This window comes from Passer domesticus, chromosome 8 (assembly GCF_036417665.1).
Source record: "Passer domesticus isolate bPasDom1 chromosome 8, bPasDom1.hap1, whole genome shotgun sequence".
NCBI lineage: Eukaryota > Metazoa > Chordata > Aves > Passeriformes > Passeridae > Passer > Passer domesticus.
In genome coordinates, this window is record NC_087481.1 from 29,997,517 (window position 1) to 30,020,328 (window position 22,812).

The following is a 22,812-nucleotide window of genomic DNA, read 5'->3' on the forward strand; positions in this document are numbered from 1 at the left end:
AATGTAATTACACCATTGTCTGTTGGTGACATTTGCTTTTTCCTGAGTCACGTTCACCTGTTTGTATCATAGTGCCAGTCACACTGTTCTAGCCACAGGAAGATTTAGATCCCTGTCTCAGAGGGACTACTCCAAGCCATACTTTTTATTAAAATGAGTGGGGGTTTTTGTTTCCATCTGCTTGAGAGTTAAATTTTTCTTCTCCATTGAACACCCTAAATTAAAATAAATCATTTCAGTATCAAGAAAATGTATAACATTGATTTGAAATAACCAGTATTTTTATATCGTCAGGACAGTTTGATTTTGATAGGGTAGGAATGTAAATTAGAAAATACTTTTTTTGTTTCTAAACTAGTTGCACAGCAATTTCAATGACTTCAGTCACGATTTTCAGCTGCCTGGAGAAGGAAGTGCTAAGATTTTGTGCTTTTGGTGCTCTTGAGATGATGCATTTAGATTAAAATCAATGCTTTTGTGAACATTATGATAGATTTTTACTTTGGGAATGTCTATAATACATTAAATATAGTATATAAAATAACCTATTTTAATTTGACTATATTCAATAGTTGGAAATTACTTTTCTCTGCATTGTAAATATGCAGCACAGGTTAAAATGCTCCTTTTTGAAGGGCTGTTGGGTGGGTTGTGCATTCTGAAGTTTTTTGAGAAGCATCAGTAGGGCATTTAACATGCAGGAGGAATAAATGTATAAAAGGTGCCTAAGTTCATGCTTTTATTTGTTTAAAATACTTACATGTCTCCTAAATTTTTAGCTGCAACATGAGAAAGCTGAACTGGAGCAGCATCTAGAACAGGAGCAGGAATTTCAAGTGAACAAACTGATGAAGAAGATTAAAAAACTGGAAAATGATACAATTTCGAAGCAGCTCACCCTGGAGCAGGTAACTCTTTCATTGCACAATTATATGGCAGAAAAAAACAAGTCCTTCTTTTGTCTTAGATTTGACTTAATGTTTTAAGTGTGTAAGAAACTGGGCAGTATTGAAAATATAGAAAAGTCAATTCAGCTTCCAAAGCAATAGAAAAGTAACATAGTTTATTATGAGAAACTTGGATTCGTTTTTTTCTTGGCCATTATATCTATTAGTATCTATAATTATATCTATTATAATAGCTTTTTTGTGGGCCTTTGTGTCTGCTGGACAGCAGTGACTTTTGCAAATGCAGCTTTTTGTAAATAATGCTGCTTGTTGCTGTTCATCAGCTTCCACTCATGCTGTTGGTGAGAAAAGACTGTCACTTCTGATGGTGTTTAGCACAGTAGTAAATGATCTGTTTGTGGTCTAGTTGTGCTCTAGGTCACCTTTTGGTGGCAGCTTGGATAGGGCAGCCTGGAACTGTGAGTTGTCAGCGGTGTGTATCCTTCAGAAGCCTTGAAGTTCAACTAAATCCAGCTCCCTTTCCTCCCTAGACAGTCATGAAGATTGCAGAGATAAAACATCACTTGTTTGGCTGTGTTTCCACAGGATGTTTAGACATTGGGAGTGCTCATGTCTGATTTAAATGGCAAACTGGTGAAATCTTTAGGCTTGTTAAAGGACTTCAGATTTTCTGGCACGTGCAGGTGCAATATTTCAGGTGGTGTAAATATAGTGTGTGTTCTCTGTGATTTCTTCTGCTGTGTGACTTTTTTGTTGCTGGTAATCTGAATTGTTACCAGTTTTATATGAGTCTCCTTTTCCTGTTGACATGGATAAATTAGTTAATGGCTATCTAAATGATCAAGTGAGTTCTCTTGATTCTCATGGTAACATTCTATATGGAGAGACCTATGGAACAAACTGACAAATGAAAAGGTAGGAATATGTAGTTGCCAACAAATCCTAACCCAGCATGGAAATTAGCATGAGGTTGAAATAACTCTCTTAGCCACAAGGTGGTGGTGGCTGCCACTTAATCAAAATGCAAAGTAAGCTTAACATACTGAGCTGTTGTAGTCTTTGAAATGTTATCATGAGCCATGGTTGAAATCTTCATGGTGTTATTTTTGTCTCATTGTTCTGGACAGATGGACTGATTCGTGAAATCATAAAATTGAAACTTGTTGCTGCATCTAATTGTCAGTGCTACACTGTTCAAAAAGCATAGATGCACAAAGGTCTTTAGTATCTGGTTTTGAAAACTTTGTTTGTGAAGATGTTAAAATTTGGCTGTCAGGTCTTGCTTAGAAATGCCATGTGAATTTAGTGTAATTCACTGTGTGCCTTTGTTTTCTCTCACAGTAAGGCAGAGTAAATGTCAGGTTACTTAGGGCTTCAGCACACTTTCTTTCCTCACACAAATTAAAAGTGCTGATTGTGCTAATTAACCAGCTGAAGCAGCAGCCTTGGGGCATGTGCTGTTCCTAGCAAGAAGCAGCCCAAAATTGTGAGGAGAGTCATGTTACCTTTATTGCACACAGAGAGAATTAAGGAAGAGGGATTGTCACAATCTGCAGCACAACCTTCAGAACACCTGTTAAACAGGGCCTGCAAGGAGAACTCCAACAATGCTTTGAGCTGGGCTACATTGAGAGCTGTCACTAATCAGTGAGCAGATAATTACAGCATATGTTCACTAAAATGTTGTTTCTAAAATAGAGAGCGTGAATTATCTATGCTTTGTGTTCTTTCTTTCTCCTTTCCTTTTTTTCATCTGAACTGCTTATATTACAGGTGATCAGAAGGTGGCTGATTTCTGGTTCCATAGAATATAATTCCTTAATAAAAATTAAATTGGATCTTAGGGTTCAAATGTGACCTGAAATAATTTCTTAAGTCAGCTTGAATTCAGCAAAGCATTCTTCTCTGAAGGCAAATGGTGATGAAATTTACAGCATGTGACTATTTCATTAACTGAATGACTCAGTTAAAACGAGCAATAATGTTCTGTGTTCCAGTTCAGTGGTTTGATAGGAAATAAATAGCTGTCAGGATTGCCCTAGAGAGGCCAAGTGTGTGTGCTCTTGCTGTTACTATTTTTAATTGCTTTTCTGTTTTATGCAGTGTAGTGAGAAAGTAGAATTGATGCAGTTAGGAGATGAGAAATAACAGCTAAAGTGCTAATAATCATCTCCTATGTCTGCTTTGAAAGAAGAATATGAGATGGTAAAATCTTTGGGAAAAATTTTCTTGAAAAGCAGCCGAGAATTAAAGCTACAAAGGGCAAGGTGGAGATGAGAAGCAGAGAAGTAAAATTTGGGATAGTGGGCTTAGGCACAGATGAGCATATTCAACTTTGATTTGGAAGACCTCCATTTCAGGAGCGAACAGTTGTGCTTTTTAATAAGTTGGCAAGACATTTGAGAAATCAATAATACAGGAATACGGATAAAATGGATATTTTAGTTGCATTTTGAAGTAAATTAAGTGCATGTGAGAGAGAGTGAGTGAGAGTAAGAAGAAACACAAGTGGGTGGTGAGGAAGGTTAAAAGGAATTTTACTCGTCCTCTGAAGGGAAGTTTAAGGTCTGAAAAGCAAGCAATACATCCTTGTTTTCTTGTTTCAATGGTCAAAATCAGGTGATGCTTGATGAGAGTGTAGCTCTGAACCCCTGTGGAGTGACACTAGTATGACAGAGCCACTGCCTTGGTTCTGAGCATAATCCCATCCTGCTTATTTTATTTCAGAATATTACCACATTACTAAAAAAGTCATTGATTGGAGTACGTTTCAAAGTACACCTGAAAATATCAAGTACCAAGCCAAATACACCGATTCTTTGAATTCACAGCTCTCAACAGGATACTGCATTGTTTCTGCTGTAGGTGCCATTCAAGGTGTTCTTCCTCCAAGCTTTAAAATCCTGACAGTGGGAGAAACTGGCACAACACTCAGGACAAGGAAAAGAAGATCCTTGTTTCCAGTGTGCTTTTGTATTGCTGGAAATGTGGAGTTCTAGTTCTGTTTCACCTGGTTTCTTTGGTGTTTTGTCAGAGCAGCTTCAGGGCACAACACAAGGCTTATTTGTGTATTGTTGCTGGTGGTTTGACTTTGCCATTGTGCATGCTCACCTACAAGCAGATTTATAATTAATGGACTCCACTGCCTTGGTGATGGTTGCTATAATACTAAATGTAATCTTAGATTTTTCAAATCCAGGCTTATAAATAATTCACTCTGTTTTTAAATTCCAGAGTGCTCTTCTTCCTACCATTAAAGGATACGGATTTCTTTTCACCTGTATGTTCTTGTGGGTTTGTTTGTTGCTAGATCAAAAAATAGTTGTAAAAAGACTAAGAGTAGGTGAGTCTAATCCATGCTGCATTGAAATGATGTAAAAACCATTGCTGCGGAGATCATAACATTATTATGCATTAACACTTTTTTCATCATGTGATTATCTAGATAGATGAGCAAACATAGTGGCGATCTGGGTTTTACTGAAGTAGAAGCACAGTGTGCACATTGCCAGGACGTTTTCTGTATTTTCTTCCCTTTGCACATTCCCAGCCCCAGGCACTGGCCAGGCTGGCTGAGGAGCCCTGAGGCAGAGTGCTCTGTGCTCTTGGGGCTGAGCCCTTTGCTGTCCTACCACTCCACCTCCAGCACTGGGAGCAAAGTGCTGCTCAGGATCCAAATTCTTATCCTCATGGGGAGGCTGAGGCGTGTTGCTCCTGACTTTTCTTTTATTGAGATGTAGGTTCCCTGAGCTGTTAATGTACATCTGGAAACTCAAACATGGAAAGATTTGCTAGACAGTGTTTCTAAGTATGTTCCTTATTACTCATCAACATATGTCTGCTTCTGCTCCCAGTAACTAATTCCTCTAACCTTTAAAGGAGAAAGTTGTACATTCATTAAACTTGCGCTGGTACCTGAAGTGTGTAAGTTTATATTTTGTTTGGGTTCCTCAGTATTAATTTGGTGGTTAGCACTAATAGTTTACAGATTTAGATGCTGCAATAGCCCTTCAGCTAGTAATGTAATACTGTAATAAATGGAATATAATAAATGGAATAAGCTTATTTCTGTTTTCAGTCCTTCCATTTTCTAATGTGAGATTATTTGCCCAGTAGAAAGGTGTTGTTAACTAAGCTTGGCTTGGAAAAATGGTTTTATGCTATTTTCTACCTGTAAAGGTGTTGATCTGTTCTCAAGTATTTTGTTATTGACAACTTCTTGATTTCAGCTGTATTGCTACAGAGTAAGATCAGCTGTGCCTCTTAATATTCTCCTTGATTAATAATACTTGCATTATATTTCTACTTAAACACTAATAATAGGTTTCTTCATGCGTGGGTCTACATTATATCTCCTTTTATTAGCTTTAGAGTAGAAGGTTCTGCATTGTATGTTTTATTAACTTTAGTAGACTCAAGAATGCTTGTTCACACAGTAAATGAATGTGATTAATGTCAGGTTAAGCTCTTAATTTTATAAAGCCATTGCTAAGATAGAATTACATTTGTTTTCCTAGTAAGGATTGATACAGTAACACTTCAGGCAGTTCATGTAACTTTTTTTTTAGATCTTGGTTATGTCCTTTACCTAACACTAGGCACACGTGGCTTTTCTTCTATTTCTGGATTACTTAACTCTGGTTCTTCCACTAAAAAACATATAAAACTTTTAAAAGAATAAACACTGCTGTAGTGAACAGTAAATTCATGGACTAGGAGATGCCTTTAAATAGGTTTATCATGTCATCAGTGCCTGCATGTGCAGGGTTCATGCTCTTGCTTATTGGAGCAAGTTCTCTGAGAAGAGTTTGTCTTAAGGAGATGACAACTGTGCAACAATTGAATCTGAATTTTTTTTCTAGCACATTGTACCTGATTGTGTCTCTTCTTCCCCTTCTTCTTGCTCCGGTGAAGCATTATGTAAAATGGTGTTGTTGGAGCTTTCCTAATACCAGTTCCTTGCAAAATATCCATGCCCATAATTCTCACAAATTGTTTTTCCTCTCCAGCTAAGGCGTGAGAAGATTGATCTTGAGAACACTTTGGAACAGGAACAAGAAGCACTAGTGAATCGTCTCTGGAAGAGGATGGATAAGCTTGAAGCAGAAAAAAGGTTTGTCTTGTTACAGTGCACTCCTTACTGTGGGAGAGGTTTATAATAGATCATGTTCTGGATTAAATATGCTCATCTCTGTCCCACAAGAGTTGTCTAATCTGTGAAAACCTGGAAGATGAAGCAGTTGTAAAGTTCTTTGTTAGCATCATTGGTTGCTTAAAGTAGCTAAAACTAACTAGTATAAGAAATTACCTGGGAAAGCTTAAAGGAATTTATTGATTTTTTTCAACTGCTGATAGCCTCTTTTTAAAGCTGCTGCTTTGTGGTCAGCTTTATATTCATGGTATTTTACTTTGTTTGTTATATGAGAAGCTCTTGGTTTTTTTCTGTCTGCTTAAAGAAAACTGAAGCTTTTTCTCAGAGGTATGCACTCATGTCATTGAGACCTCCCAATGCTTCTTTAGTAGAAGTTAAGACACCGACTCTTTATATTATTGGAACAGCTAAAATTAAAAATACATATGAAAACAATCATATTTTAAATGTTATAATAACAAGAACTCAGTTTGAGGAGGAAATAGGAGAGAATAATGATTAATGATTATTAATACCTGATATTTTTATGTGTATATTGTTATGTTAATGTGACCCTCTGAATCTTGGCTGGGACCTCAGAAAACACCTGAGCCTGAGTGAACTGCAGGTTTTGTAGTTTTATTTTACAGAGCCCTGCTGTGTGGAAGGTGCTCTGAAGAGCTACATGTGATATTCAGCAGTGGTAAATCCATAGCAGGATGAGCCTTTGGTAGGATTTTTGCATATCTTAGATTTAAAGCTGCCTTTAAGACAATCCATTTATGGTGTGATTTATCTCAGACTGTGCTGCTGCCTGTCAGGAGCTGTGCTGGAGTCAGCCCCTGCCTTAGTACTTTGTGTGGTACACATGAATACTGCACTGTGCAAGAGGCACAAATCTGCTCTTCAGGGTTGGCCTATCAGCTTGTTCCTTCTAAAGTTTCATGCTTTCAGGGTAGAACATACTCCTATGTTACCTCCAAAAATCAGCATTTAGAGCCTTCAATTAATCTACTGTGTGATTATTTCATAACAAGTTCATTACTCCTGAATTTACTATCATTTATTTGAAGTGTTTGAAACCTTGATTATACAGAACACTTCAATACGTTTCTGTTTGGAAGTTTAAAAAAAAAAAAGCCTTTTATACTGTCCTTCAGAAAATGTTTGTGAAATTCTTTTGATAGTGGTGAAATGCAGAAAAGCCTGTGTTTCAAGATAGACATACTTTACTCGTCATTAATCTTCACTATGTGTCCTTTTTACAAGAACATAAATATAAAAACTAGTATGCGATTAAAGGAATTTTCTTAGCAAAAATTTTGTGTAATAAGTAGCATTTGAGGACAAAACTGAGGTAGCTATTTATAGTCTAAAATTTGTTTCTCCTGAACTATATGTTGATATATTTTGGAATGTTGATGTCTGAATATGTTAGAAAATTCTTCTCTACAAGGACAACAAATTTTACCTTTTTTATTTTGAGTTAAAAGCTAAGCATTATAACTTCTCCCTCAAATTATCTCCCCTCAAACAGTAGTTTAAATAAACCCTGCACACCTTTCAGAATCCTTGCAATTACTTTCTGGGGAGTACAAGAGGTTTTCATTAGAATGGAAGGTAAAGTTTGCACTATTTTTCATACAGAATTTTGCAGGAGAAGTTAGACCAGCCGGTGTCTGCTCCACCATCACCCAGAGACATATCAATGGAGATAGACTCTCCAGAAAATATGATGAGACATATCAGGTTTTTAAAGAATGAAGTGGAGAGGTTAAAGAAACAACTGAGAGCTGCACAGTTACAGCGTGAGTAAACAACTTGTTTCAAATCTTCTGAAGTTTTTGCATTGTAAGATTTTTATATTTGCTTTCTTGAGTTTGAATTTAAGGTAGAAGTGGGAAAACCTGGGGCAGGTTTGGATTACAACATTGTTATAATTGCAGTGTTATTGCTTGTTGATGTATTTATACTGTAGTTTGGGGGGTTCTTTAGTTTTACTGAAAGGCTCTCTGAAAGAATACAAAAAAAATCCTTGACTATTTTATGCCAGAAAAATATGTATCTATCTTGTTTTGTCAGAAACTTCTCAGTATTTCAGCATACAAATTTTTCAAAACATATTTATGGCCTACTTTATAGGTGTCATGTTGCAAATGAAGAATTACTCAAAAGAATTAACAGCTAGTGACATAAAGGTCAGCTGTCTATAAGAATTTCACTTGTTAATGATTGTGGCAACCTGAGGCAGCTGTTGCAGAGTATAGCAGCATTAATTTGCTGTGTCCTTTCCTGTGTAAGATGGCTTGGAAGCATAAGGAGCTGTGTAGCAGTCATCACGTTCCTGTTCAGGACTGGGGCCCCTTGCCCAGCAGTGGGAGCTGCATTTTGCCCTGCCTGCCCAGGAAGGGACTGTGCACTGAGCACGTGGGCAGTGCCAGTCCTTCATTCCTTCCTGCTGGATCTGAAATTCCTGCCTGAGAGGCAGCAGTTGTGCCTGGTTCTGAGTCAGGAGCGTTGCAGTGCGGCTGGTGAGTGAGGAGATAGCTCAGCACATGGGCAGAAAAATCTGGGCTAATGCACAACAGTCAGGATCAGCCCCCCTCTGGCCAGCCAGGCTAGCTGGAATATTTCAACCTCCATTTACAGAAGGAGCTTGCTGAAGGCAGCAGCCTTCCTTCAAGACAGAGATGATGGTTCAAGAGTGCTCTTTTGCAGAGACCTTGTGCACAAGTTTGTGGCATTAATAATTTGTGGCTGTTAAAAGAAGATAAGGACAGCTAATCTTTGTACTTGCAAATTCTGCACTGCAGCCTTCACTGACTGAAGTTCAGAACAAGAGCAAGGCCTTAGATGAAAAGTACTCTTTGTGCAAATCCAGCCTAATTAATTTCATTTCAAGTATCCTCTATTTTTTAAGTGGTTTCTTTTTGAACTACTGTGATTTAGAGTAAAAAATTGAAAGCATTAATGTCAAATTTACATTGAAAATAAGAGCTTGGTTTAAAAGGACTCTCTCCCTTTGTGAACAGGTTAAACAGAACTGCAGTACAAATAGCAGAGCTGGTAGGAATGGTGGATGTGCCAGCCTGCAAGCAGAAGATGAAACTGAAATGCAGTTTTCAGATTGGTGTTTGTAATACAGGGTCATTAGAGAACCTCCAGCAGTAGTTTTAAGTACTTCATGGAATCTGCTTATGAAATTCTGATACTTGTATTACATTTTTTATTTCTGAAGCACTTCTAGGAACTGGTTTGGTGTGATAATAATGTACAAGTGACACTGTTACATTTAATAGTGATATTTCCACAGAAGAGAGATAAATCACATGTTGTTAATAGTTTGGGAACAGGTTTCTAAAGCAGGAATATTCTTTACCTTGAAGGTTGTTGCATAAAGGAGTGATGACAAAGCATGATGAATTGTTTTGGGTTTTCTTAATGTCAGGGATTTAACTGCAAGGTTGCCTACATGTTACACAATCTCACAAAATACATTGTGTGTCTCATAAGTCTTCATCACATAATCCATTTTATTCAAGTAATCTGTCACAAAGCTTTGTAACTTTTCATAATTTGACTTTTATCACCTTAAATAATCTGTGGTACCAGACCATTTAAGTGATGTTTGCTGTACTTGTTTAGAACTGACAACTCAAATTGCCCTTTGATGTAGAGTAGACATCTTGTTGGCTTTTAACATTAAAATTGAATACTGTTTTAATATTAGTATTTTAATATTGGCACATGTTCTGTTGGACAGTTTCTATGATAACGTGTAATTGAAAGAGTGCTATAGAGTAATATATAAGGTAGTAATTTTAATACAAGTTTGAGTTTAGAGTTTCAGTTGTGCTTCCTCCTTCAAAATTAAAATATACCTTTAAAATAATTTCTTCCATATGTTGAAGGAAAATTTTTGTAAATGTTAAATAGGATTATTTTAATAGAGCAAGAATCAGTATTTTTTCTTAATGGGTTCAGTAATGTTTTCTTAATAAAATTTTTCTTTCTTTTTAAATTTATTTTTGAAAATCCTTTTGGTTCGTGGTGGTGAGTTTTGTTTGTTTTTCTTACATTTTATTTTCAAACTTGATGTCAAACAATAGTTTATTTTGGGAGTTACTATTCTGAATTAGGCTTTGAACCAATGACTTAGAGGTGAAAATTTTCAGTGATCTATCCTCAGCATTTTCTACACTTCATCTTGAAGTGTTGGAGTAAAATTAGGCACAACATACTTGGCTGCCTGAGAAATTGAATTTTAATCAACTTTTAACAAAACGATGAATTTCAGATTCAGAGAAGATGGCACAATACTTAGAAGAGGAGCGACATATGAGAGAAGAAAACTTGAGACTTCAAAGAAAATTGCAGAGGGAAATGGAACGTAGGGAAGCTCTCTGCAGACAACTGTCAGAAAGTGAATCCAGCTTAGAAATGGATGATGAAAGGTTTGTATTTTTTTGGCCACCCAGATGTGTTGGACTTATTTATCAGTATTTATACTACTTTTTGAATATCATAGAATAATTTCAGAAGTAACTTGTATGTGGGTGTAATATGCATATCAAATTCCAGCATAGTCCAGGAAATGTATTGATGTTGTACACAATTTGTATCAGTGAGTAAATTTGTATCAGAAAATATTTATATCTGAAGATTGTTTTGGGGTTTGATAATATATATTGAAATAAATACAGCTGTGGAGTTGAAAATCAGGATAATTTGATCACAACACTTTTGTTTTGCCCCCAACTTGGTAAATACAAGGAATTCTGTGAGGTAGGGACAGCATTTTCACTTGGGCCTGATTTGTCCTTTGCAGAAAGTAAAGTATGTTCAGCCAAAAGCAGAGGGATACTGTGTAAAACCTTTGAGAGAGGATGCATTTCCAGAACTGTTGGGTTGTCCTTGATGTCCAAACCATAACATCCTTGATTATTTTTTTCTTTATTGCAAGCTACTTTGCTTGCCCTGACCTTACAGATAATCTTGAATCTTCCATGGTTTATGTCGTGCCTTTTAGTGCTTTCTCATGTCATAGAAACATGACAGTGTTATATCTTGAAAGAGGATTTTAAGTACATTTTGGATAAACTTAGTTCTTATCAAATGCTCATTATTTGGTTGTATTGTTGTTTATTATTTTTGATTTACAGTGGTCCTTTAGAATAGATAAAAGAGTTACTCTGTGCTATGTATTTTTTCTGATACTGAGAGATTTCTGTTTCCTCTTGGGTCCTTAATATATTTGTTATAAGATGTAATTTACCAGAAACAAAGTACCAGATATTTTGTGCTAAGGAGTACTCTTAAAGCTCAAAGTTGTGTGTTCATTCTAATGAAACACCAAGGCAACTTGACCTATATTGCATTAGCATCTGGTATTAAGACATAGAAAATGCTATACAAATTAAATTGTTAGAAATAGGGGATTCTGAGGTTGGAATGTTTTCTTATTAGCCTTACCTTTTCTTCCACTACTTACAGTGTAATGAAAGTACAGTCAAAATCCAAATCTGTGAGAATTACCAGCATGAATCCAAAATTTTAGAGTATCCTGATAATTTTTTATTGCCCACTTGTTAGTCTTGGTAACCAGGAAAATGCAAGAAAATTTGATTAACTGTTCTGTACTTTTAAGAAATTGTCATGTTTGATTTTTTTGGTACTACAAAGAATAACTCCAAGTATTTGCAGTGTAAGTAATAGAAAGCAAAGTGAAGGACAAAGCAGGCATTAGTAGTTAGCCTGAGAAGATGCAAAATTCTTGCAGAGCTATGTGCAATAATGATTTTAAAATGTCAATTTTTGTCAGCTTAAGTCTTCCTAAAAATGGTGGCGGTGATGGGTCAGCTATCAATTTCGTTCAGTTGCATTCTCTTAGCTGATGATAATTATTGCTTGTAGCTGAAGATGATCCCCTGAATGTAAAGGACACAAAGCCTCTTTCTCCAGACCAGCAATAGCTTTGTCTTAACCCTCCATCCTGTTCTTTGGAGTAGCAGGGTAATTCAGGACACATGCTAATGGGGTGCTGCTGTTCCACATCACCTGAGCCAGGTAGTGGCATGACTTCAAGGAAATTCTATTTGTGTAGAATGCAAGGGGATTAAATCAGAGATGCTGCCTTATTAGATCTTACACACTGCTCTGCATTGGAACCTGCTGTGTGTTGCAGAGGTAGCTTAGCTCAGTTTCACTAACCTTGCCACTGGTAGCTCTTTTAAAAACTTGCATATTTAATTAAACCCTATTTTATTAGTTTGTTAGTTTTCTGTTGCTCTCTATTGCAGCTACTTTTATTACCTGGTCTAACCAAATTCAAACCAACTTTGGTATCACTACAGTGTACTGCCTGTGCTAGGGCATGTGGCTTGTTAACTCTGAATATTCTGGTTAAAAACCAGCAAGATGCAGTATCAAAATATGTTTCAAATAGTCTATGGACAGACTTCAAAGTAGTCATTGTAGTTCCATCAAATAGGAGTAATTTTAATGCTGTTCCATGTTACTGGCTTTTTTATTATGATGGGGAAATAAATGCAGCTTCTAAGAATTCCTGAGAACACACTGGTAGAAGAGGAGACAATTAAGTCAAAGGGCTGTTAGGTGGCAAATTTGGCCTGCTGCTCTGCTGTGTCCAGTAAAGAAACACAGCTGGGTCCAACAATATAAACCCATGTGCACTTTTTTATACATCCACCTGGAGAAGGTGAGCAGGGGGGGCATCTAATTTAGAGAGTGACTGAACAATCTAAGTGGAGAGTGCCTAAGCAACTCAACCTGAGACTGCCAGCCTAGTGCTGTGGGGAAAAAACCCACAAAATTTCTTGAGGTGAAAACAGAGAGTGGCAATTAGGAGCAATTGGTGTTATTTTTATTCTTTTATGTAGCACTTGATGTCTGTGAAGAGGCTTCACTGGAGTCAGTGAATGAAGGACAAATAAATATCATAAAATTATTACAGCTGGGGAAAAATGCCTCAGGTTCTGAACTGTTCACTTTATCATAGTGAAGTGTGGGATGTGTCTTGCAACACAGCCTGGAGTGCCTTTAGTGGGATGGTCCTGGGTTCAAAGGGTCTCTCTCTTACAGTGACAGAAGATGGGATGAGCAAATGTTTGAATGTTGGGACCAGAGGGATTCAAGTAGGAAACAGGACATGTTTTTATGCTATGGCTGGTGAGCTGTTGGAACAAATTGTTAGTGCTTTAATGATTTCTTCACCCTTTTTCATGATTTCAGATTAGTGCTGAATGCCTTTCTGGAAGATACACTCCAGCCAACCAAGCTTTTAAGTTCAATGTAGAAATGATGTGTGAAGTGCAAGAATGTAGAATGGGTCAGATTGGATGACATGGTTTACACCTCTGACCTTAATATATACTATTGAATAATACACAAATTATATGGTTTTAACTGCAAATGCCTAAGAGAAGTCCAGCTGTTTCCATGGAAAGTTAAGCCAATGTCAGCAATGACAAGAGTTCCTGTCATGACTTCCTAATGTGATTCTTATGGGAATTGAAAAAATCACAGTGAAACATTTAAAACATGGCACATTTCAAAAGGTTTGATCTAATTATTCTTTGCCTTTTTTTGTTAGATATTTTAATGAGATGTCTGCACAAGGATTAAGACCTCGCACTGTGTCCAGTCCTATCCCTTATACACCCTCACCAAGTTCTAGCAGACCTATATCACCTGGTAAATATTTAACCCAGTTTCTAAAATTATTGTATGCATCACATAGTAACGTGCCCTATTAATATATTTAGGTCCGTAGCCTTTCAAAGCTAGTTTGGAGAAAAAAAATCCTGCATCATAAATGCAAGAATAGTTTTGCCTTAGGTGTCTTCTAGTGCAGCATGTTCTTGGATGATGACCAGATATTCTATATTTCAGATCTGTGGACAGATATTGAAGATCAGTTAAGTAGCTATCACTTGAACTTTATTTCTTTTTTGCTCTTTTTTTCTCTCTTGCTGTCTTTCCCCCCTCTTCCTTCCCACACAAGTTGCTCAACAGGACACAAAATTCAAATGGATTTCTAGAGTCTGATGAAGAACTAATAATGAGATTGATATTGTGCTTTGAATCAAAACTTCTTAGAGGAGATTAATCTTGAACATATTGGAAAAAAAGTCAATTTTCATTTCTCTTCAGTAGAGAAATGGCTTTTGTACTTCTGCTATTTTCTATTATTAAACAATAACTGTAAAATTAATAATTCCTATCTCACATACTTTGTATTACAGAGGCAAACAAACCTTTTCTGAGTTTCTAATTATTGAATATATTTTAAGTCAAATGAAATGCATTTGTGTTACTAACACATTTATTGACTGAAATTTAAAATCCCTTCAAATTGCACTTGGACATTGATTACAAGTTGTCGGCAGTGGGTATTTCCTGGTGCTCACAAGCACCTTGTACATAAAGAAGTGAATTGTGCATGCCTGGCTTTCCCATGTTCACCTCTAGAACCTGCCAGGCAGGTGAGACACAAGATGGGAATGAGACGTTTTGTTACACAGGTCTGCTAGAACATATAAAATGTCTTTAGTTCCTTGAATTTTCATGGTTGACTGTGGTTTCTCAAAGGACTATAAATAGTTTTCATCCAGGTGTTGCATGTGTGAAAACCAGCTCTGGCCGTAAGACATGTTATGGTATTAGAGATGAGCAGTGTGGCTATGAGTTTTCACAAGGTTTTTGCATTTCTAAAATGAGCCAAATGACTTGACATTCAAGGTGTCTAGGTGTGTTACCAAGAAAATGATACACATTTTCTTACCCCTTTCCTGTAACTGGGTGTACAGAAGTGTAGTTGTGCTCTGGAGGAACAGCTCTGTTCATGTTCTGCGTGTGCAGCGTTTATAGCAGTACAGTGTCAGCTGCAGATGGATGTGCAGTCACACAGTAACTACAGCTCTGTGGGACAGAGAACCTGCTAACTTACAGGCTTGCATCTTACATTGTTTAGCAACGCTCCCTGTTTAGGTGCTGATGTGTCAGTGCAGGAGAACTCTGTCAGTTTATTCCTACACTGAGACTGAAGTGCATTCCTTGTTCCCTGTGGACTTGATTTCCCATCAGTAGTTGATAAAAGAGTGAAAATTTTATCCCACAGACAGAGATACTGAAACACACTCTGAAGCACAGCTGAAATTACTGTTTCTAACAGAGTTTAGGAGTTTGGAAATTTTGGTGTGGTAAATGTTCCAGGCTAGCTTGTCTGCACAGGCAGCTGCATTAATCTCCTTTTCATCTGATAAATTAGTATCAGCAGTTGGGAAGTGTCAGGCTTCAGAAAAATAGAAGCTGCAGTTTGTTAAAGAACTAATGAGATCAATAGGGAATTTTGTAGAGCTGTCTGGGATAAATTAATGCAGTAATGGATGAAAACAAATAGGTTTTGAGAGTATTTTGTATCTAAAATAGTACAGTAAGATGATGCCAGAAGTATCAGCACAGAATAATAAAACAGCTGTATGTTACATCAAGTATTTGTATGACTTGGCATATTTCATTTGGGAAATGACGTGCCTTGAATATGTGGAAGCAGAATTTGTAACCAGTTAGAAATGCTATAATTTCACGTGGATAGCTGATTGAATGGATCAGATTCTGGCTTCTGAATCCCTGAGTCTTTTGTGCCTGCGTGGCTTGGGACACTACTTTTGAAGACTCTTTGAAGCTGACATGTTGCTGAGATTTCTAGCACAGTGATCTGTGCTAGAAATCTTCTAGAACTTTGAAGATAGTGTAATTACTGCTGCTCCTAGGCAGCTGGGGATTAGCTCTAATTACCAGTTAGTCTTCAGTGTAGCTACTGTTCTGTGCTTTGCTGCTGCTAGATAGATGTGTGGGGCTGCAGAGATGAGCTATCCTGAGTGTATGTGCACTGCTCTGGTTTTGTTTCTTTGGCTGCCATGTAGACTTGTATTTGTCAAGCTTGTGGAGCTGGATTACTCCAAAGCAGTTCAGAACTGCCACATTACAAAGGTGGCTCTGTTTTGCCCATTATTTCTAGGCTCTTACCTCTGACTGGCTGCCTTGTCACCTCCCTGAACATTGACTTGTTTCTATCCTTATTGCTTACAAAAGCACTTAAATATAACACAGGTGCTCTACAGATAATTAGATTTTGTAGTCAAAAGGCAGATTAATTTTGTTGTTACTCTGTAATGGCAGGGATTCCATGGGAGTATCTTGTAATTTGCACCAGACATACATTAACAATGTAACAGAATCAAATAGAATTGAAGGAAGCACAGGGAGTTTTTGTTTATATGACTTCATTAGTGATCTGGGGCTTGTTCTGTATTCTCATCCAGATCTTGTCTCATCTCTTGTAGTCAGAAACACAGGTGCATGCAGACAGGGATGGTGCTGGGTGTTTCTGCAGGGACATTGTTCTGTATTGGTTTGGTGTTGAAGTGTGAAAACTGCTAAATCCAGTGTGGTTATAAAAGTTTAATAGTCCTTCAGAAATGTTCTTCAGTCATTATTCTCCAAAGCAGTTGCTTGAGTCTGTTTGTAAACAGTTGAGAAGTCCTGTCTCCTTCCTTATGATATTTTTGTCAAAAAGCAGAAGGGAGCAAAAGGTTTTGGAAAATGTGCTCTTTTGAGAAACTCAAGCTGTTGAGAACACTTTAGGTGTGAACTTGAAGCATTTGGCAGTTGCTGTTTCTGTTTTCCTCGGTTAAATAGAGCTATACAGGAACTCTGCATTTTTATAACTGAGTTCTTACAAAAAGGAAATATTTGGATGAAAGAATTAGATATTTGCAGTTTTGAATATTGGGTTTTCCTTAACGTAGATAAAACAAGTTGCAATTTTAAATGTTATTTGCTAGCCTAGTCCAGCTAGTAACATTTCCCAGCATGTTTTAATTTTCCAGCCCTGAAGGTCTTTTAAAATGCTGGGAAAAAAAAGAGAAGGAAGCTCAGTGCAGATCTGGTATGCCTTGGAGGAGCCACCTGCATCCAGTTTTTTTGTGGAACATCTTTTTTGTGACCCAGTGCTAGATGGCTTCTCCAGGCACAACCTCTCTGCTTCTTCAGACTGTATGTAGTTCAGGGAGTCATTTCCTCCATGGAGAAATGGAATGCTGAATGGAAATGCTTATGGACTAGAACTAAGCTACTATGGAAGTCTTAGACCATTTATCTTAAGTGAAAAGTTATGTTTAACATTGTACAATATATGTTTTAAACATATGGTAGCATGCTACAGGAAAAGAAAATAAATTTGCATCAGACTTCTCAGTACAATTAGTAGTTTCTAGATGGCTAATCTGTAGCATTTACCAGTTTTTAGGCTATCATTGATTCAGAACCAAAAATTTTTAAAAAACCCTCGCACTTAAGTTTTTAATACCAACCAAGAATGTTGATGTTACCTTGTTTTAACAATTTTAGGTCTGTCATATGCAAGTCACACAGTTGGTTTCACACCACCAACTTCACTGACTAGAGCTGGAATGTCTTACTACAATTCCCCAGGCCTTCATGTGCAACATATGGGACCATCCCATGGTATTACAGTAAGTATTTAAATTAGTAAATACTTGTTACAAATATAGTTTGGTTTGTGGAAGTTATGATTGGTTGTCCTTAAGCTTTTTTACAAAACATTTTTGTAAATGTTTGTTTTTGTCTCCTTACTCCAAGATACCTATTGCTGCTTTCTTCAACCCTGATTTTCCTCTTCACCCCTCAGAAACTGATTCTTTTTGGAGAACCTTGTTTTCTGCAAAAGAATAGGATGTATTGTCATCTTAAGGACAGTAATAGGTATCATCTTATGGATCAGCAGGCAGGGTGTGAAAAGTGATGTGCTAAGCTACTAAGCCTATCCCAGGAAGTAAAAACATTGCTTTCATTTTTCTCCTAGTCTCCACCATCTGACGGATGAGTCATCTGAGGTTGCTTCAAGCTCAGGTTTTCTTCAGGATGACACACAATGCTACCATCATGTCACTGTAACAGGCAGTTAACTCTTATTTTCTATTGTCATTGGCAAAGAAGAAAGTTAATATAAACATTTATTAGGGAAATTTCTCATATCTTTCAACTGGATTTATTTCCCTTTTACCTGCGATGTTTGATGCATTTCCACTTCATTGTGTTTCTTCTAAATATTTGTGGAGTTTAATGAGCAAACAAAGCCTAAATATTAACCATATGGCAAAATACCCCTTATGGTTTTTGTATCAAGACCATTTTGATTTTTCTCAGCAGGTATGGTAGTATGTAAATATTCATCAAGGTTTTTGCTTATACTTGTCATTCTCAGATGTAAAATAGAATTTTTAGTACAATGCTGAAATATGGCTGCATCTGGTTTAGATGGGTGTGCAAAGGTAATTGTTAAAATTTCACTGAGCTATGGTGGGTGGGAATGCTGCAATGGTAGGTAGAACAGAATGGAAGCTGGAGCTCAGCAGGAAAGTAGAATTCTGGTTGGGGCTTAGCCCATGAGTTAGTCACAAGAAGATCTTTGTGCTTCTGGAAAGCATGAAAACTAATTTTATAAATGAGTTTGTCAAGGAACTTCCTCTGTTCAGTCTCTGTGAAATACTACTTTTTCTGAAACTAAATGAATTGAGTCACTGTGAGAAAGATCATCTTGAGGACAAAATACTAAGGTATTGACGAGCAGCTCATGGCTTTGTCTCAATACTGATATCAGGTCCCTTTTATTACATGTATACAAATGCAATATATGATATTAAATGTTTCAGAAGCATCAGTCAGTTTTCAAGAATCTCTTGGGTTTCACATATAATTTTAATCTATTGTACATAGTTGTGCAGAAAAATGGATACAATATATTTGATTTGACTAAACTGCAGTTGCATTCTTGACTCCTCATTTTTGGTCTCCATTACAAAATAAATTTGATTTTACTTGTAGTACATTTGGTATAGAACTGTAATCATGCTTCTCCCCAGAGCTGACCACCTGTGATTGATTAATAGTTATGGGTAGGTGGTTTGTCATGCCATGAGGCTGTTGATTAATGCTAACCAGATTGGTAAGTAATGAGCATTTTTGTTTCAAAAGTGCAGAAGTTAGTGTTGTGGAGTGTAATTTATATTTTTGCATTGCTAACATTAAAGGTCATCCTTCCCCTCCTGCTCCTCAGTTTGTAAAGATAAAGTGGGGTTTCAATCTTTGTTAAAATGTACCCGTTGTTGAAAATCTGTGGTTTCTGTTGAGGGGGTCTCTCTAACAACTGCTTCACTCCTACAGCTCAAAGCATTGTAATATTTTTTTGTTCTCCAAAGACCAACTTGTATTATGCTCTGGTTTTACTCCAGTGTGTGGGCTAAGAGTCTTTCAGAGAGCTAGAAATTCTGTGCAGACTCTGATACTCACAACTTTCCCACCCATGCTCAGGTACCTCAGGTGCCAGCAGCATGAAGTCAAGGTTTCCTCAGCACCTGCTGGTCGGGCAGGCACAGCTGGGATCTGCTGTGCCTGCAACATCTCATTTCTTTTTAGGTTCCTGGTCATCATGGGTAAACATATCTGCAGGACATGTCTTGTGTTCACTTCCTGCAAGCTGACAGGAAGGAATGCATGTTCTCTTTGATGTCAAGAGTACTTCCCCTTTGCTACTCCATTTCAGAGGAACATTTATTTTATGTAAAAGTTGTATTGTGACTCCTGCAATGTTTTGAAATTTCAGACTTTTTGTGTGATGTTTTTTTTTCCTTTGCCAAGATTAGAGGACTTGCACCTAACATTGTTCAGGAGTGTGTTAAACATGATTTCACTATTTGTTCTGCAGAGGCCTTCACCACGAAGAAGTAACAGCCCCGACAAATTTAAACGTCCCACTCCTCCTCCTTCTCCAAACACGCAGACCCCAGTGCAGCCACCTCCGCCACCACCTCCGCCACCCGTGCAACCTCCGGGCCCCGCCGCGGCGTCGCAGGCAGCCAATTTCCAACACTCAGTGCATCCCTCCTCTCAGCCTTAGTGCATGTGCTCTGCAGTCTCTATGTCAGAAGTGGACTCATAACACGGAGCAGTTTACTAAAAGCCAAAGGCTTACTTGGCATATTTGGATTTGACTTATTTGCACTGAGGTTATATAGGCTTCACTGTTAATTGTGTTGTAAACGTTTGTATAAAATGCAGCCAGTGTTGTGGGTCTACAACACTAACTTAACAAAGTTTTCCATCAGTGTTTACTTGAACTACATGTATGTCCATTCTCTGGCTGGAACATTTGCTACTCTGTTTGGTAATACGGCATTATGTCGTTTTGCTTGGCTCCAAAGCTTCATTTTCCTGGCTTTTAGGTTTGTAAAATTAAAGGGATACCTTTTTATATTTTTTCATGACAATTTGCAGAAAATGAAAGGCATGATGGGCTACGTGATAAATTCTGAAATATTACAGTGTTTACCAAGCTTATGGAAGATCAGCACTATGTTTCAGTCATTTAAAATATCAGCTTCTAGTGCAAAGGTGAGTCAGACACCCTAATCAGTGCCCAAGACACAAGCTCTCTGGTATTTCATAGCAAATAAGCTTTATTCACAGAGGACACATCCATACTTCTCCTGTTTAAAAGCACCTCAAACATATGGTACAGTCAGAACTTTACACTGAGGGAACTGGCTTGTTGGAGTCTGTGGAATGTACAATTCGTGGACCTTAAGATTTGATGATGTCACTTGACATTTCTGCTAACCTGTAAGCTGCCCATACCGTGTGCCCTGTCACAGTGACTGTAGGGGAGTGTGGTCCTGCCCGCAGGTTACTGAGAGCTGATTCAAGTGTGTGCTCTTGGATTTTTTTGCTGCAGAAGGCGACGTGATTGTAGAGAACAGCTGATGATCATTTCTTTCTTGTTAAAAATATATTCATTGTGATTCCCCTGAAGCAAAGTTTGAACAGGTATTTTAAATGTTCAAAAGTCTGTTAGAAAACGAGATGAGCCTAGAGGAATATAATGGCGTAACAGCCAAAACTTTGTATTGCTTGGTAGAAACAGAGTACAAGAAAGTAGCACAACATGGCACTAATGAATGCTTATTTAGCAGCCTAAGCCGGTACAATGTATAAAGAAATGTATTCCAAATACATTCTTTCCATTCATTTAGCACAAATAAATTGGTTTCACTTTGCAGTGGAACAAAGTGTCACTTCTTGATATTGCCATCCTACTCGGTTACATTTTTCCTGAGGTTCCTGTTGAGTACTGGGGTTTATATATTATTGATAATTTTAAATGGTTTACCTCATATATATGGATATGTGGGCCATGGAAAATGACAAGAGAATGTTTATTTTATGAGAATATGTATCTGGCTATAATCAGAGCAGAACATGAGTAATTTATCTTTTGTTTACAAAAGTTTGTTTGACATGCTTAATGCTTTATTAAGGACATTTTTAGGAAGGAAGTACAGCATTCTGGTAGTATACTAACACTTGTACATATAATGTCATGTTTGCCGCTCACCTATTCAGTCAGAATTGCAAACTGAAAATCCTTATGAAAATAGTGCTCTAAATCAAAGTTGTAAGTTAAAATAATGTTGTAAAATGTTCCGCTTAAGGCAAAATTAGAATTTCTTCACCGTAGCAATGTAGTTTCAGCTCTGAGAGAATTTAGAGAAATGCATATATAGTCTATTACACTTCTTAAACCAATATGGGATCAAGTGCATTATCAAATTACATTACATTAATTATGGTAGTTACTCTCCAGTCAAACGATTCTCAAGATTGTGGCAGACCTAAAATTTGACCACTGCTTCCAGCTGAAAATAATTGACCATAGCAGATGCTCAGCTTTCCATAGAGGAAACTCAGCTCTGAGCATTATAATTAAACAAAGCTCCTGAATAAGTGATAGGATTGAATGGGAGAAAGTGACATAGTCAGAGGTGGGACTAGGGTCAAGACAGGATCAACTTACTTTGACACTTGTCCTTTTGTAAACATAAGACAAAGAAAAAAATATACTCTTTATTAAGTAGGATTTCAGCTCAAGTGTCCCAGAATTTGAAATGGTGTCCTCCTTTCTGAAGTGCTTTGAGATCCTTGGATGTACGGCTCTGTGGAGGGCAGTCTCATGGTGGTGGTAGCACAAATGTGGGTGGAAAGGGAAGAGCCTTTGATGGTGTTTTAAGATCTCAAAATGGAAAATTGCCTAGAATAATTTACATTTGAAGCATATTCCAAAACTGAATTTGTGTAACCCAAGTTCAGCTGCTGTTATAAAGTGTCTTAGTCAACTTTCCTTACTGTTCCAGTGGGACTGTTACCAGAAGAAAGTAAAGAACTGACAAATGTATACTAAACCTTGAAAGTGTAAAAAGGCACTAAATTGGCCTTATCGAACTAAGAACGTTGAACAAACATTTGCTTGCAATCAGAAGTGTTAAACTCTATTTGTAGACTTTTTGAATAAGATGAGAAATTGTGCACAACCATCTCCTAATAAATGTAAATGGATTTTCAGTTTTCCTTGTGAATTATAGTCATGAATTATGATTCTACAGCTGTGATTTTATCAGATCTATAGACTGGAGAAACTCACTTGACAGTGAGGTCCAGCTCACTTAAGTGCTTTGTTTCTCTCAGAAGCACCTGGGTGGTTTTCTGACATTTCTGACATCCTTTTCATCACTGATGCCTCTCAGTTGCACACTGCATTGTCACTGGCTGTGTAAATCCACAGAAGCAATTTCTCATGCTGTGGAGCATTTTGTGAGCATACCCCTTCACAGCTAA

General features: G+C 37.3%; 1 protein-coding gene across 1 annotated transcript in view; it reads left to right on the plus strand.

Annotated features, from left to right (window-relative positions):
- The window catches only part of CCDC6 (coiled-coil domain containing 6), a 47,339-nt gene extending 24,800 nt beyond the window's left edge, over positions 1-22,539 (plus strand). The window contains exons 3-9 of the mRNA XM_064430035.1: positions 780-908; positions 5,918-6,021; positions 7,687-7,847; positions 10,337-10,493; positions 13,652-13,752; positions 17,473-17,597; positions 19,850-22,539. Of these exons, the coding sequence (XP_064286105.1) occupies positions 780-908; positions 5,918-6,021; positions 7,687-7,847; positions 10,337-10,493; positions 13,652-13,752; positions 17,473-17,597; positions 19,850-20,041 (969 nt within the window). The 3' untranslated portion in view covers positions 20,042-22,539. The remainder of the gene's footprint in view (positions 1-779; positions 909-5,917; positions 6,022-7,686; positions 7,848-10,336; positions 10,494-13,651; positions 13,753-17,472; positions 17,598-19,849) is intronic.
- The last annotated feature ends 273 nt before the right edge of the window (positions 22,540-22,812 follow it).